Source organism: Scyliorhinus torazame, chromosome 2 (genome assembly GCF_047496885.1).
Source record: "Scyliorhinus torazame isolate Kashiwa2021f chromosome 2, sScyTor2.1, whole genome shotgun sequence".
Classification (NCBI taxonomy): domain Eukaryota; kingdom Metazoa; phylum Chordata; class Chondrichthyes; order Carcharhiniformes; family Scyliorhinidae; genus Scyliorhinus; species Scyliorhinus torazame.
The window spans coordinates 385,828,857-385,845,233 of record NC_092708.1 but is presented as its reverse complement, the minus strand read 5'-3'; the positions used below and the strand labels follow the sequence as shown (position 1 = coordinate 385,845,233).

Below are 16,377 nucleotides of genomic sequence, written 5' to 3'. Positions count from 1 at the left end.
ACCGTATCCACTATCTTGAATATTCACGTCCTCCATCATTGATGCATAGTGACAGCAGTGTGTACCAGCTACAAGATGCACTGCAGGAATTCACTGAGGATCTTTTGACCGACAATGCAAATTCGCGGCCTTTATCACCTAGTAGGAAAAGTGCAGCAGATGCATGGAAACACCACCATCTCTTAAGTTTTCCTCCAAGCCGCACACCATCATGACTTGGAACTATATCGCTGTTCCTTCATTGTCACTGGGTCAAGACCCTGGAACTTCCTTACTGACGGCACTGTGGGTGTTCCTACACCAAATGGAGCGCAGCGGTTCAAAATACAGATCACCCACCACCTTCTCAGGCAATAAATGCTGGTCTTGCGAATGTCCCATGAATTAATGTTTTAAAAAACTGTTGAGCCTCACTGGGATGTGGTTTGGTGAGGTTGGTTGGTTGCATGTACTTGGGTAAGTTATTCGGAGAGATAATTCTAGATAGCATGTGTTGTCAGGACAGTGAATAATTTGAGACATCTAATAATAGACATAAGTCTAATAATGTCCTTGCCTTCATCTATGTGCACTATTCATTGTCCAGCCAATGAAATTGGGAACCCTGGCTGTTTTTTCCTTTTGGATCAATGACCAGTTCTAATTTCATAAAGTGCCGCCTGTCCAACTACGGTATAGCTCTTTGGTGGTGGTGAATTAACTCATGTGGAATCCATCAAATTGCAGGATTTTGGGCTAAACATCGAAGTCTAAACATCTTATCAGAAGCCCTTTGAAAGTCTGCATATACCATACACGCACTGTATTACCTTTGTCTGTGCTTTTTGTTTTGTATTTCACTTTTGTTTTCCTAGATGTCTTTTTCACCCTCATGCTTATTTATGCTATTTGCATTAGTCTTTTCCTTTAGATTCAGTTGCATCCATCCATCTTTAGTTATCCATAGTGTTACGACACCCTAGGTTAGTACACGGTCAATTTCAGCCCCACTTGACCTGGAGTCGCAACACAAGTGAAATAAACAATAATTCTTAGAAAAGTACCCTTTGACCCTTGGCTGCCCAATAATTACAGTCATCAGGTTTGTTTTTTATTCGTTCGTGGGATGTGGCAGCATTTGTTGCCCATCCCCGAGGGCATTTCAGAGTCAACCACATTGCTGTGGATCTGGAGTCACATGTAGGCCAGACCGGGTAAGGACGACAGATTTCCTCCCCTAAAGGTAAAGTGAATCAGATGGGTTTTTACAGCAATCGACAATGGTTTCATGAAACAAAAGCAGAAAATACTGGACAATCATAGCAGGTCTGACAGCGTCTGTGGAGAGAGAGAAGGGAGGTAACGTTTCAAGTCTGGATGACACTTTGTCAAAGCTCGAGAGAACTGTAAATATGGTTAGATTGATACTGTTGTGGGGGTGGCGTTGGGCAATGAGGCTGGATAGAGATCCAGGGATAGGTGGAGATTGACAAAGATGTCATGGACAAAAAGGGCAATGGTTTCATGGTCATCGTCAGACATTTAATTCCAGATTTTCTTATTGAATCCAAATTTCACCATCTGCGATGGCGGGTTTCAAACCCGGGTCCCCAGAACATAACTCTGGGTCTCTGGATTACTCGTCTAGCAACAATACCACTTTGTCACTGCTTCTCCCTGTAAACACAATTACTCTTAATTAATAACAAGCCAACTGTGATGAAATATGCAGCAAAAACAACTGGTTAACTTATTATCTAATTTCCACTTTAACTTGCCCACCCCACCCTCGACACACGCACACACAAGATAGACAAACACAAGAGTGGATGAGAGGGGTGAAAATCATTAGTAGGAAAAAAAGAGCCTTTGTTTCAGATGGTTGTTTCCAGCACTTTATCCCTCTTCTGTTTTTACCGTAGATTCATTCAGGTCTCTGTAGTTTCAGAAATACAGCACTCCCAGCCTTCCTGGAGAGATGGATAGAGAGAGCAGGTCCTGGTCTTTGTTTGCAGCCCGTATTGGTTTCCCTGTAGATTCATTAATTCTGGTTCTCTGCAACTTCTGAAATACAGTACTCTCAGCCATTCTGGAGAAAACACGGAGCTCCTTGTCTTTGTGTGTCCAGGACTCAACTGCTCCCTGAGGTCTCTGAGAGCCCATCCCACTGACATAGGATCCAATCACCACCTGTTACCGGGCAGAATACGGCCTTTTGGCCAATTCATTGGCCACCAGCCAATCAATCGAACCGAGACCACCCCATCTCTCTCGTACTGAAAAGTCTGAGGTCTCCTGTTCGAATTAGCAGAGAATAGCAGAGTGTTCTCTCCTGTAACTTCTGAATTCCTAACTCTGTGCTGTTTGACTTAAAGATACATGCCCATTAATCATCCATGGATGTGGATGCTTTGGAGAGGGTACAGAGGAGGTTTACCAGGATGCTGCCTGAACTGGAGGTCCTGTCTTATGAAAAAAGGTTGAGGGAGCTAGGGTTTTTCTCACTGGAGCGAAGAAGGCAGAGAGGTGACTTGATAGAGGTGCACAAGGTGATGAGAGGCATGGATAGAGTGGATAACCGGAGACTTTTCCCCAGGGTGGAAATGGCTGTCACGAGGGGACATAATTTTAAGGTGATTGGAGGAAGGTATAGGGGAGATGTCAGAGGTCGGTTCTTTACACAGAGAGTGGTGGGTGTGTGGAATGCACTGCCAGCAGAGGTGGTGGAGTCAGAGTCATTAGGGACATTTAAGCGACTCTTGGACAGGCACATGGACAGCAGTAAAATTGAAGGGGTGTAGGTTAGGTTGATGTTAGATTAGGATAAATGGTCGGCACAACGTTGTGGGCTGAAGGGCCTGTACTGTGCTATACTGTTCTATGTTCTATGAGCCCTTTTTCCCCTTTTACTAATTTCAAGCCCTTTTTTTTTTAAGCAGTCCTATTTATCCGCAAGTGGTTTACAACGTTCTTATATTTCTGGCTGCTGGTTGAGTGTGTGCAATGAATTAAATTTAGCCTGATTTTATTTTTTCAGAAAGTCGTCGATACCGTCCTACCTCACCCCTGAGGGACCATGGAGGGTACCTAGGGACAGACCGTAGAAGATCCAGATCTGCGACTGTGAGATTTGTAGATGACTTGGAGCCACTCAGTCAAGTATGTTAAAATGTAGAATAGATTAAACACTGATGCCATTTGGTCCATCTAAATCATCTTTCTGTGGATCCCTGATCTCAGCAGCTCTTTGCGTTGTCTTTTTCTTGATTCCTTGTTTTTAATTTACTTCAACTTGGTAATTGTCTACTTCAAAGTCCCTAACTTGTTAATTTTTCCTTTGAGTTCTCACAGCAATCTGTCTGTCTAATATTATCAGAAGCATTCCAATGCTTCTGATAAATCCTACTTTTTCGTCACCTGTGGATTTTTCCAGTGTGGTTGACAAGGCCTTCGAGTGAGTGCGTTCCATTCTTAATACTTCGGCTCTCGCCTTCCAGGTCCACGATTGGGTTCTCCTTGTCCTCCCCTTCCAGCCTCCACATTCAATGGATCATCCCCACCAGTCCTGCCACCACCAAACGAGGTTTCCCCTCCCTTTTCCTTTCAGCATTTTGAAGGAACTGTTCCCTCTACAGCACCCTGGTCCACACCTCAATCATTGTCCACACAACACCCTCTCTTTCCTTCGGCATCTTTCAATGCAAGTGCAGGAGATGCAACACCTGCCCTTTTACTTCCTCTACCTCGGCATCCAAGGCCCCAAACGTTTTGTCCAAGTTAAACTGTGATTTATGTGCACTTCTTTCAATTCAGTACATTAAACTACTCACAATGTGGCATGCTCTACTTTGGGAAGACAGAATACAGATTGAGGGACTTCAGGCGGCAGCCATGAGCTGAGCAACTGACAACCAACTGACCGAAATGGCATCGAACCAGCCGGGGAGCTGTAAAAATAGTAAAAGCTGAGAAAGGAAGATCCCAACCTCTCAGGCGCCGGTCGATGGAGCTTCTCTCGATAGAACTCCAGAAACACAGTGATTCAATAAAAGAGGACCTTATGTCGGCTATAGGCCTGCAGCGCATCTCCGGGGGTCAAAATAGAAAGCTGGGGGACGCAGGTGGCAGGGGACAAGGGGGAGGGCAGATAAGGTTTAAAAAAAAAAAGCAGTGATGAAAGAACAACTGATCTTGTATTAATACAGAAATAATTCTGTAATTGGCAGTGTCTAATTGCAATCCAGTTAAGACATTTGTCTTTTCCTGCAGGTACACACATTGCATCAGTCACTAAGAGATCTAAGGAGTGACCAGTTGCACCTCGGAGATGAATTTGATGACGAAATAGTAAAGCGGAATAGGTATGGATTGTTTTATTATTTTCCCCCTTGGGATACCCTTTAGCAGCATGCTTGCTTGAGAAACTAGAGTTGGCAATCTCTATACAATTATTGACTTACCCAAACCATGGTGCATTTGAATTGCAACTTTGAGCGCATGTATTTCATCCTATGGCCTCCTTTCCACCATTGGCCACCCATCATGTCCATCCTTAAGGTGCACTGCCTCCCAACACCAGTTGGAAAACCAATTGGATGATTTTTTTTTTTTTTATTAAATATTTTATTGAAAATTCCCCCCCCCCCCCCCCCCGATCCTGGGCTGCTGCTGCTGCCTTCTTTTTCCCATTCCGTCTATCTTTCTGCGAGGTATTCGACGAACGGTTGCCACCGCCTGGTGAACCCTTGAGCCGACCCCCTTAGGACGAACTTAATCCGCTCTAGCTTAATGAACCCCGCCATGTCATTTATCCAGGTCTCCACCCCCGGGGGCTTGGCTTCTTTCCACATTAGCAATATCCTGCGCCGGGCTACTAGGGACGCAAAGGCCAAAACATCGGCCTCTCTCGCCTCCTGCACTCCCGGCTCTTGTGCAACCCCAAATATAGCCAACCCCCAGCTTGGTTCGACCCGGACTCCTACTACTTTTGAAAGCACCTTTGTCACCCCCATCCAAAACCCCTGTAGTGCCGGGCATGACCAAAACATATGGGTATGATTCGCTGGGCTTCTCGAGCACCTCGCACACCTATCCTCCACCCCAAAAAATTTACTGAGCCGTGCTCCAGTCATATGTGCCCTGTGTAATACCTTAAACTGAATCAGGCTTAGCCTGGCACACGAGGACGACGAGTTTACCCTGCTTAGGGCATCTGCCCACAGCCCCTCCTCGATCTCCTCCCCCAGCTCTTCTTCCCATTTCCCTTTTAGTTCATCTACCATAGTCTCCCCTTCGTCCCTCATTCCCCTATATATATCTGACACCTTACCATCCCCCACCCATGTCTTTGAGATCACTCTGTCCTGCACCTCTTGTGTCGGGAGCTGCGGGAATTCCCTCACCTGTTGCCTCGCAAAAGCCCTCAGTTGCATATACCTGAATGCATTCCCTTGGGGCAACCCATATTTCTCGGTCAGCGCTCCCAGACTCGCGAACTTCCCATCCACAAACAGATCTTTCATTGCGTTATTCCTGCTCTTTGCCACATTCCATATCCCCCATCCATTCCCCCCGGGGCAAACCTATGGTTGTTTCTTATCGGGGACCCCCCCAAGGCTCCAGTCTTTCCCCTATGCCGTCTCCACTGTCCCCAAATCTTCAGTGTAGCCACCACCACCGGGCTTGTGGTGTAGTTCCTCGGTGAGAACGGCAATGGGGCTGTCACCATAGCCTGTAGGCTAGTCCCCCTACAGGACGCCCTCTCTAATCTCTTCCACGCCGCTCCCTCCTCCTCTCCCATCCACTTACTCACCATTGAAATATTAGCGGCCCAATAATACTCACTTAGGCTCGGTAGTGCCAGCCCCCCCCTATCCCTGCTACGCTGTAAGAATCCCTTCCTCACTCTCGGGGTCTTCCCGGCCCACACAAAACCCATGATGCTCTTTTCAATCCTTTTAAAAAAAGCCTTCGTGATCACCACCGGGAGGCACTGAAACACAAAGAGGAATCTCGGGAGGACCACCATCTTAACCGCCTGCACCCTCCCTGCCATTGACAGGGATACCATATCCCATCTCTTGAAATCCTCCTCCATCTGTTCCACCAACCGCGTTAAATTTAACCTATGCAATGTGCCCCAATTCTTAGCTATCTGGATCCCCAGGTAACGAAAGTCCCTTGTTACCTTCCTCAACGGTAGGTCCTCTATTTCTCTACTCTGCTCCCCTGGATGCACCACAAACAACTCACTTTTCCCCATGTTCAATTTATACCCTGAAAAATCCCCAAACTCCCCAAGTATCCGCATTATTTCTGGCATCCCCTCCGCCGGGTCCGCCACGTATAGTAGCAAATCGTCCGCATACAAAGATACCCGGTGCTCTTCTCCTCCCCTAAGTACTCCCCTCCACTTCTTGGAACCCCTCAACGCTATCGCCAGGGGCTCAATCGCCAGTGCAAACAATAATGGGGACAGAGGGCATCCCTGCCTTGTCCCTCTATGGGCCGAAAATATGCAGATCCCCGTCCATTCGTGACCACGCTCGCCACTGGGGCCCTATACAACAGCTGCACCGATCTAACATACCCCTCTCCAAAACCAAATCTCCTCAACACCTCCCACAAATAATCCCACTCCACTCTATCAAATGCTTTCTCGGCATCCATCGCCACTACTATCTCCGTTTCTCCCTCTGGTGGGGCCATCATCATTACCCCTAACAACCTCCGTATATTCGTGTTCAGCTGTCTCCCCTTCACAAACCCAGTTTGGTCCTCGTGGACCACCCCCGGGACACATTCCTCTATTCTCATTGCCATTACCTTGGCCAGGACCTTGGCATCTACATTTAGGAGGGAAATAGGTCTATAGGACCCGCATTGTAGTGGGTCCTTTTCCTTCTTTAAGAGAAGCGATATCGTTGCTTCAGACATAGTCGGGGGCAGTTGTCCCCTTTCCTTTGCCTCATTAAAGGTCCTCGTCAGTACCGGGGCGAGCAAGTCCACATATTTTCTATAGAATTCGACTGGGAATCCATCCGGTCCCGGGGCCTTTCCCGCCTGCATGCTCCTAATTCCTTTCACCACTTCTTCTACCTCGATCTGTGCTCCCAGTCCCACTCTTTCCTGCTCTTCCACCTTGGGAAATTCCAGCCGATCCAAGAAGCCCATCATTCTCTCCCTCCCATCCGGGGGTTGAGCTTCATATAATTTTTTATAAAATGTCTTGAACACTCCATTCACTCTCTCCGCTCCCCGCTCCATCTCTCCTTCCTCATCCCTCACTCCCCCTATTTCCCTCGCTGCTCCCCTTTTCCTCAATTGGTGTGCCAGCAACCTGCTCGCCTTCTCCCCATATTCGTACTGTACACCCTGTGCCTTCCTCCATTGTCCCTCTGCAGTGCCTGTAGTCAGCAAGTCAAATTCTACATGTAGCCTTTGCCTTTCCCTGTACAGTCCCTCCTCCGGTGCTTCCGCATATTGTCTGTCCACCCTCAAAAGTTCTTGCAGCAACCGCTCCCGTTCCTTACTCTCCTGCTTCCCTTTATGTGCCCTTATTGATATCAGCTCCCCTCTAACCACCGCCTTCAACGCCTCCCAGACCACTCCCACCTGGACCTCCCCATTATCATTGAGTTCCAAGTACTTTTCAGTGCACCCCCTCACCCTTAGACACACCCCCTCATCTGCCATTAGTCCCATGTCCATTCTCCAGGGTGGGCGCCCTCCTGTTTCCTCCCCTATCTCCAAGTCCACCCAGTGTGGAGCGTGATCCGATATGGCTATAGCCGTATACTCCGTTCCCCTCACCTTTGGGATCAATGCCCTACCCAGCACAAAAAAGTCTATTCGCGAGTAGACTTTATGGACATAGGAGAAAAACGAGAACTCCTTACTCCTAGGTCTGCTAAATCTCCACGGGTCTACACCTCCCATCTGCTCCATAAAATCTTTAAGTACCTTGGCTGCTGCCGGCCTCCTTCCAGTCCTGGACTTCGACCTATCCAGCCCTGGTTCCAACACCGTATTAAAATCTCCCCCCATTATCAGCTTTCCCATCTCTAGGTCCGGAATGCGTCCTAGCATCCGCCTCATAAAATTGGCATCATCCCAGTTCGGGGCATATACGTTTACCAAAACCACCGTCTCCCCCTGTAGTTTGCCACTCACCATCACGTATCTGCCCCCGTTATCCGCCACTATAGTCTTTGCCTCGAACATTACCCGCTTCCCCACTAATATAGCCACCCCCCTGTTTTTCGCATCTAGCCCCGAATGGAACACCTGCCCCACCCATCCTTTGCGTAGCCTAACCTGGTCTATCAGTTTCAGGTGCGTTTCCTGTAACATAACCACATCTGCCTTAAGTTTCTTAAGGTGTGCGAGTACCCGTGCCCTCTTTATCGGCCCGTTCAGCCCTCTCACGTTCCACGTGATCAGCCGAGTTGGGGGGCTTCCTACCCCCCCCCCCCCTTGTCGATTAGCCATCACCTTTTTCCAGCTCCTCACCCGGTTCCCACGCAGCTGTATCTCCCCCAGGCGGTGCCCCCCCGCCCATCCTCTCCCATACCAGCTCCCCCCTCTCCCCAGCAGCAGCAACCCAGTAATTCCCCCCTCCCACCCCCCCCGCTAGATCCCCCGCTAGCGTAATTACTCCCCCCATGTTGCTCCCAGAAGTCAGCAAACTCTGGCTGACCTCGGCTTCCCCCCGTGACCTCGGCTCGCACCGTGCGACGCCCCCTCCTTCCTGCTTCTCTATTCCCGCCATGATTATCATAGCGCGGGAACCAAGCCCGCGCTTCTCCCTTGGCCCCGCCCCCAATGGCCAACGCCCCATCTCCTCCACCTCCCCTCCTCCCCCCATCACCACCTGTGGGAGAGAGAAAAGTTACCACATCGCAGGATTAGTACATAAAACCCCTCTTTGCCCCCCACATTCGCCCCACCACTTTGTTCGAACGTTCTTTTTAATAACCCGCTCATTCCAGTTTTTCTTCCACAATAAAAGTCCACGCTTCATCCGCCGTCTCAAAGTAGTGGTGCCTCCCTCGATATGTGACCCACAGTCTTGCCGGTTGCAGCATTCCAAATTTTATCTTCTTTTTATGAAGCACCGCCTTGGCCCGATTAAAGCTCGCCCTCCTTCTCACCAGTCTTGATAAACGCGGATCACCGCGTTCTCCCATTTACTGCTCCGAGTTTTCTTCGCCCATCTGAGGACCATTTCTCTATCCTTAAAACGGAGGAATCTCACCACTATGGCTCTGGGAATTTCTCCTGCTCTCGGTCCTCGCGCCATCACTCGGTATGCTCCCTCCACCTCCAATGGACCCGCCAGGGCCTCCGCTCCCATTAACGAGTGCAGCATCGTGCTCACATATGCCCCGACGTCCGCTCCCTCCACACCTTCAGGAAGACCAAGAATCCTCAGGTTGTTCCTCCTTGCGTTGTTTTCCAGTGCCTCCAACCTTTCCACACATCGTTTCTGATGTGCCTCCTGCGTCTCCGTCTTCACCACCAGGCCCTGTATATCGTCCTCATTCTCGGCTGCCTTTGCCTTCACGACCCGAAGCTCCCGCTCCTGGGTCTTTTGTTCCTCCTTTAGCCCTTCGATCGCCTGTAGTATAGGGGCCAACAGCTCTTTCTTCATTTCCTTTTTGATCTCTTCCACACAGCATTTCAAGAACTCTTGTTGTTCAGGGCCCCATGTTAAACTGCCACCTTCCGACGCCATCTTGGTTTTTGCTTGCCTTCCTTGCCGCTGTTCTAAAGGATCCACTGCAATCTGGCCACTCTCTCCTCCTTTTTCCATCCGTATCCAGGGGGGATTCCCTTCTGGTTTACCGCACAGTGTTTTTAGCCGTCAAAATTGCCGTTGGGGCTCCTATCAAGAGCCCAAAAGTCCGTTTCACAGGGAGCTGCCGAAACGTGCGACTCAGCTGGTCATCGCCGCACCTGGAAGTCAATTGGATGATTTTTGACCATCCATCTAATCAACCTTTTATCCCTATCTTCAATATTTTCTTAATTAATAAACAAAGATGATTAAAGCACACAAATTGTTTAATACGCTCTACCTGGACGCCCACAGCAATAATCTGAAGCTTACTGTTTAATTCTTGGAGTGGGATCCTAGTTTTTTTATTTGGCTTCCTGCCACCGTCGGGCTGCCTCTTTCTGTGACGGCGTGCCCCTTGGGTAAGTCACCTGGAGGTGGGACAGCACCGGGGAGCCGACCCGACATGCAACAATCCGAATTTCCCGGTCTCTGTGAAGCTGGGAAAACTCAGCCCAATTTAATCAGCTGTGGAGCCGGGCGAGTTGACTGCATTGAATAAATCAGTTGTTTTCTTGATGAGCAGCCTCGCTGTTTCTTCCTGTTGGTTCAGCCCTGGTGAGTCCCTCAACCGAATCAATCTATTCTCCCAAGCCTGAGGAATGATAGTTGGATTTGCAATACTAAAATTCAAATCCTGCGGGCAGGTGGTTTGGGGTGAAGGAGGGGGGGTGGGTTTTGGGTTTCTTGTCAGGTTTGCCTTCAACATAGCTGAAACGTAAATCTGTTTTCAAAAACAGGACTGATGTGGAGACTCGAAAAGCTGTGAATTCTTTATCAGAGAAACTCCGAGCCATGTCCAGAACAGAAACGGTAACTTTCTTAATGTAATTTTGGCAAAAATGTAGCTTTTCTTAGGTTGGAGAATAGCAGAGCAAGCGATCAAGCTGTGTTGTGTAAGTGGAAGTGATTTTTCTGTACTTATTTAACTGAAATAAGTAAATGCCCTTTCATTCATCCCAATATTATTACTTTGAATGTTTTGAAATCAAATATAAGCCAGCTAGCTATTGGGGTAGTGTAACGGACAGATTTCGCAACAAAAATTTTCAAGGGTGAAGATTGATTGAGTGGAAGGCAGCTGGAGGCTGGAATTCCAACAGTCTGTACAGGACAAAAGTACCTTGGTGGAATGACAAATATTCTGCCTTGAATTATATTTTAGAGAGAATGATGGGAACCTAAACATAAGAGCATAAGAACTAGGAGCAGGAGTAGGCCATCTGGCCCCTCAAACCTGCTCCACCATTTAATGAGATCATGGCTGATCTTTTGTGGACTCAGCTCCACTTTCCGGCCCAAACACCACAACCCTTAATCCCTTTATTCTTCAAAAAACTATCTATCTTTATCTTAAAAACATTTAATGAAGGAGCCTCTACTGCTTCACTGGGCAAGGAATTCCATAGATTCACAACCCTTTGGGTGAAGAAGTTCCTCCTAAACTCAATCCTTAATCTACTTCCCCTTTGAGGCTATGCCCCCTAGTTCTGCTTTCACCCGCCAGTGGAAACAACCTGCCCGCATCTATCCTATCCCCTTCATAATTCTATATGTTTCTATAAGATCCCCCCCTCATCCTTCTAAATTCCAACGAGTACAGTCCCAGTCTACTCAACCTCTCCTCATAATCCAACCCCTTCAGCTCTGGGATTAACCTAGTGAATCTCCTCTGCACACCCTCCAGTGCCAGTACATCCTTTCTCCAGTAAGGACACCAAAACTGAACACAATACTCCAGGTGTGGCCTCACTAACACCGTATATAATTGCAGAATAACCTCCCTAGTCTTAAACTCCATCCCTCTAGCAATGAAGGACAAAATTCCATTTGCCTTCTTAATCACCTGTTGCCCCTGTAAACCAACTTTTTGCGACTCATGCACTAGCACACCCAGGTCTCTCTGCACAGCAGCATGTTTTAATATTTTATCATTTAAATAATAATCCCTTTTGCTGTTATTCCTACCAAAAGGATAACTTCCCATTTGTCAACATTGTATTCCATCTGCCAGACCCTAGCCCATTCACTTAGCCTATCCAAATCCCTCTGCAGACTTCCAGTATCCTCTGCACTTTTTGCTTTACCACTCATCTTAGTGTCATCTGCAAACTTGGACACATTGCCGTTGGTCCCCAACTCCAAATCATCTATGTAAATTGTGAACAATTGTGGGCCCAACACTGATCCCTGAGGGACACCACTAGCTACTGATTGCCAACCAGAGAAACACCCACTAATCCCCACTCTTTGCTTTCTATTAATTAACCAATGTTCTATCCATGCTACTACTTTCCCCTTAATGCCATGCATCTTTATCTTATGCAGCAACCTTTTGTGTGGCACCTTGTTAAAGGCTTTCTGGAAATCCAGATATACCACATCCATTGGCTCCCCGTTATCTACCGCACTGGTAATGTCCTCAAAAAATTCCACTAAATTAGTTAGGCACGACCTGCCCTTTATGAACCCATGCTGTGTCTGTCCAATGGGACAATTTCCATCCAGATGCCATTGCTATTTCTTCCTTGATGATAGATTCTAGCATCTTCCCTACTACCGAAGTTAAGCTCACTGGCCTATAATTACCTGCTTTCTGCCTACCTCCTTTTTTAAACAGTGGTGTCATGTTTGCTAATTTCCAATCCGTCGGGACCACCCCAGAGTCTAGTGAATTTTGGTAAATTATCACTAGTGCGTTTGCAATTTCCCTAGCCATCTCTTTTAGCATTCTGAGATGCATTCCATCAGGGCCAGGAGACTTGTCTACCTTTAGCCCCATTAGCTTGCCCATCACTACCTCCTTGGTGATAACAATCCTCTCAAGGTCCTCACCTGTCATAGCCTCATTTCCATCAGTCACTGGCATGTTATTTGTGTCTTCCACTGTGAAGACCGACCCCAAAAAAACCTGTTCAGTTCCTCAGCCATTTCCTCATCTCCCGTTATTAAATCTCCCTTCTCATCCTCTAAAGGACCAATATTTACCTTAGCCACTCTTTTTTGTTTTATATATTTGTAGAAACTTTTACTTTCTGTTTTTATATTCTGAGGAAGTTTACTCTCGTAATCTATCTTACTCTTCTTTAAAACTTTTTTAGTAGCTTTCTGTTGCCCCCTAAAGATTTCCCAGTCCTCTAGTCTCCCACTAATCTTTGCTCCTTTGTATGCTTTTTCCATCAATTTGATACTCTCCCTTATTTCCTTAGATATCCACGGTCGATTTTCCCTCTTTCTATCGTCCTTCCTTTTTGTTGGTATAAACCTTTGCTGAGCACTGAAAAACCGCTTGGAAGGTTCTCCACTGTTCCTCAACTGTTTCACCATAAAGTCTTTGCCCTCTCTCTTGTTTGCCACATGCAAAACTTCAAGAACCACTTTTGTGTAGTCTGTTAGATATTGCCTCACCATCATTATGCTATTTTAGTAGTTGCTTTTGTCGGACTACATGGATTCGTGCACCGATAAACCTCAAGGACTATGAGTCAAAAGATACCAGATAATCTTTAATCCTAATTAACTTTAATTCCTCATCAAATAACTATTGGAAATGTTCCACCTTCCTATCTGAGGAAATGCTAGATGCCTCAATTTGACATGCTTGAACAATCTAAGTTATATCAATGTAACCTCTACCAGGCCCCCATATAAATTGCTGATTGAACACCTTAACCACTTGCCGAGTGTCTGAGAAAGTCAACCTAGAAAATCGTCAGCTGTCATTTCTTTATTTGCACGATATCGCTATGACACTGTGGGCTAGGGCGCGGTCAATTCCAGCCCCCCTTGACCCGGAGTCGCAACATAGTTGAATTAACCAGTAATTCTTAGAAAAACACCCAAAGTCTTTGACCTTTGGCTGCCCAATAATTATAGGCAGCAGGTTTGTAAAGTTAAACACAATTACTTTTTATTTATAATGAGAACTATAACAAAATATGCAGCAAATACAACCGGCTAACTATTATTTAATTCCTAATCCCCCATTTTAACTTGCCCCACCCTTATATATATTATATATATAAATATATATATATCATACACACACACACACACACACACACACATATACACACACACGCGCGCGCAAGACAGACAAACACAGAGGGAAGAAGAAGGGTGTAAAAATAATAGGATAAAAGTCTTTGTTTCAGTCAGATAGCGCACCTTCCTTAAATTTAGGCTTTCAGTTCAAGGTGGTCCCTGTAGATTCATTCATTCAGATTCTCTGTCGGTTAAAAGAGACAGCAGTTCACAGCGTTTTTGGTGAGCGAGGGAGAAGAGGGGAAAGCAGGCACTCGCAGCTCCTTCCTTGGTGTTCTGCTTTCCTTGGGTCTTTGGAAATCAATCCCACTCAGGCAGGATCCAATCGCCGCCTGTTCCCAGGCAGAATACGGCCTTTTGGCCAACTGAGTCCCACCTCATCTCTCGGGTTCCACAGAGTCTGAATTCTGTTGCTTGAAAACTCTCACCGTACACTATGTTGCAACTTTTTGAATTCCTCATTGTCTCTGCTGCTTGACACATGTCCATTAAGCATCCATGGATTGCTGGTAAGGCTGGCATTATTATCAGGGGCTGGTTTAGCTCACTGGGCTAAATCGCTGGCTTTTAAAGCAGACCAAGGCAGGCCAGCAGCATGGTTCAATTCCCGTACCACAGGCGCCGGAATGTGGCGACTAGGGGCTTTTCACAGTAACTTAATTGAAGCCTACTCGTGACAATAAGCGATTTTCATTTCATTTCATTTCATTTTCATTTCATTTAATTTGCCTGTCCTAGTGCTAAGAGTAGGGTGATGGCCGGTTCTCTTCTTGAGCACTTTGACTGGCTTCCCTCCGGGGATTCTCGGATTTGTTTCCAGGATGCCGGCACAATGAATGTCAGCCTGTCTTTCTTCCTTTAATGATGCTTAATTAAATCTAAAATGAAGTGTGTTTATTGCTTGCTGTTGAAACACCTAATTAAGGCAAGAAATAAATTGATTCTGATTGAGAAGGTATTTGAACTTTGAAGGATATTGCAAGATTGAATTCAAGTCCATTGCAAACTTGAGGGAGGCTGAAGCCACTCCAAACTGTTGGTACTACGTATGGACATGTAGCTTGTTGTAAAAGGAAATTAAGTTTGCAATTTCAGTATTCTAGATGATTGGTAGTTCTTTATCTCTTTCCCAAATTTTGCAATGCTCTCCTTGATAGAATCATAGGGCAGGATTTTTTGGATGATGGGGTTTTGCATCTGCCCTGCGGGGTGGGGTGGGGGTTTGGTGGTACCGGAGCACCCATTGGGGGGGCGACCATGTGGGCAGTGCCCCCCCCCCCCCCCCCCCCCCAATCTCACCTGAGCAGGGGTCTTTTCTGGACCTGAACTTCTCCTGTCAGCCTGAAGATTTTGGTTGTGCAGGAAACGGCCCTAGTCATTAATTGGCTACTTAAGGGCCTCGACTGGTATGCGGGTGGCTGGCCTAGGCCTTGCCTCCCCCCCCCCCCCCCCCCCGGTAAAGTTGAGAGATTGGGGCAGGCGAGAGCCCAATGGAATGCTACTTAAATAATTTTATGCCAGCCCTCCCACCTGCAATTCTGCCAGCGGAGGAACATCAAACTCTGCCCATAGAAGGAACCCATGAACGAGAGGAAGCCATTCAACTCCTCAAACCTGTTCCCACTATTCACTTAGCTAATGATTGATCTGTATCTTACCTCCATCTGCTGGCCTTGCTTCCTTTGCTCTTTATACCTTTGACTAACAAAATTTATCTTTCTCAGTTTTAACATTTTCTGTTGATCTCCAGTTTTTTGGAGAAAGAGTTACGTCACCCTTTAATGGTCGTGTTACATTTCAAAATTGTGTTCCCTTGTTCTGAACTCCACCACTAGAGGAACTAGTTTCTCCATCTCTGGTGACTGTGCAGGCTCTTTAACAGAGACAACCAATTAGTGTACTTGCCGCACTTTCACTATACACCTGTGTCATGTGAGAGTATCTTTAAGAAATGGGTGTTTCTACATAGGTGTGTATATAAATATACACACCTATGTAGAATATGTGAATTAAATAAGATCACATCATGACACTTACAGCAGACCACACTCGCCCTTCTGTTTACCTCCATTCTGTAAATTCATGACTAAGTTCTTGCTATGTGAAAATTGTTTTTTCTAAAAAAAAAACTCGGCACTAAATTCAAATGGCCCTGCTGATTTTGGGGAGGGGGGGGGTGTTGGGGGTTGCTGAGACACTTGGCCACAATCTTCGAATCCTTCTCGGATGGAGGTTTTACCAGAGGACTAGAGAATTTCAAACGTCACACACTTGTTCAACTACAGGGCAGTCAGTTTAATTTTGGTGCTTTTTTGAAGCCATAATCAAGACAAAATTAACAGCCATTTGGATAAATGTTGATTAATTAAGAAATCCAACACCGATTTATTAAAGGCAAATCAAGCTTAAATAATGTGGTTGCTTAATTTTTTTGGATGGGCTAACCGAGGGTTTGATGAGGGTTATGTGGTGTGCATGAACTTTCGAAAGGTGTTTGATGCAAAGAGCCATACAAC

The 16,377-nt window shown here is 46.5% G+C and overlaps 1 protein-coding gene across 5 annotated transcripts in view; it reads left to right on the top strand.

Moving 5' to 3' along the window:
- LOC140405340 (centrosomal protein of 128 kDa-like) overlaps window positions 1-16,377 on the top strand; it is a 589,746-nt gene that overhangs the window by 19,087 nt on the left and 554,282 nt on the right. For all 5 annotated transcript variants that reach the window (XR_011938602.1, XM_072493651.1, XM_072493643.1 and 2 more), the window contains exons 5-7: window positions 3,017-3,138; window positions 4,249-4,340; window positions 10,558-10,630. Coding sequence is in view for 4 of the 5 variants with exons in the window: in XM_072493651.1 (XP_072349752.1) it covers window positions 3,017-3,138; window positions 4,249-4,340; window positions 10,558-10,630 (287 nt within the window). In the remaining variant the exon portion in view is untranslated. The remainder of the gene's footprint in view (window positions 1-3,016; window positions 3,139-4,248; window positions 4,341-10,557; window positions 10,631-16,377) is intronic.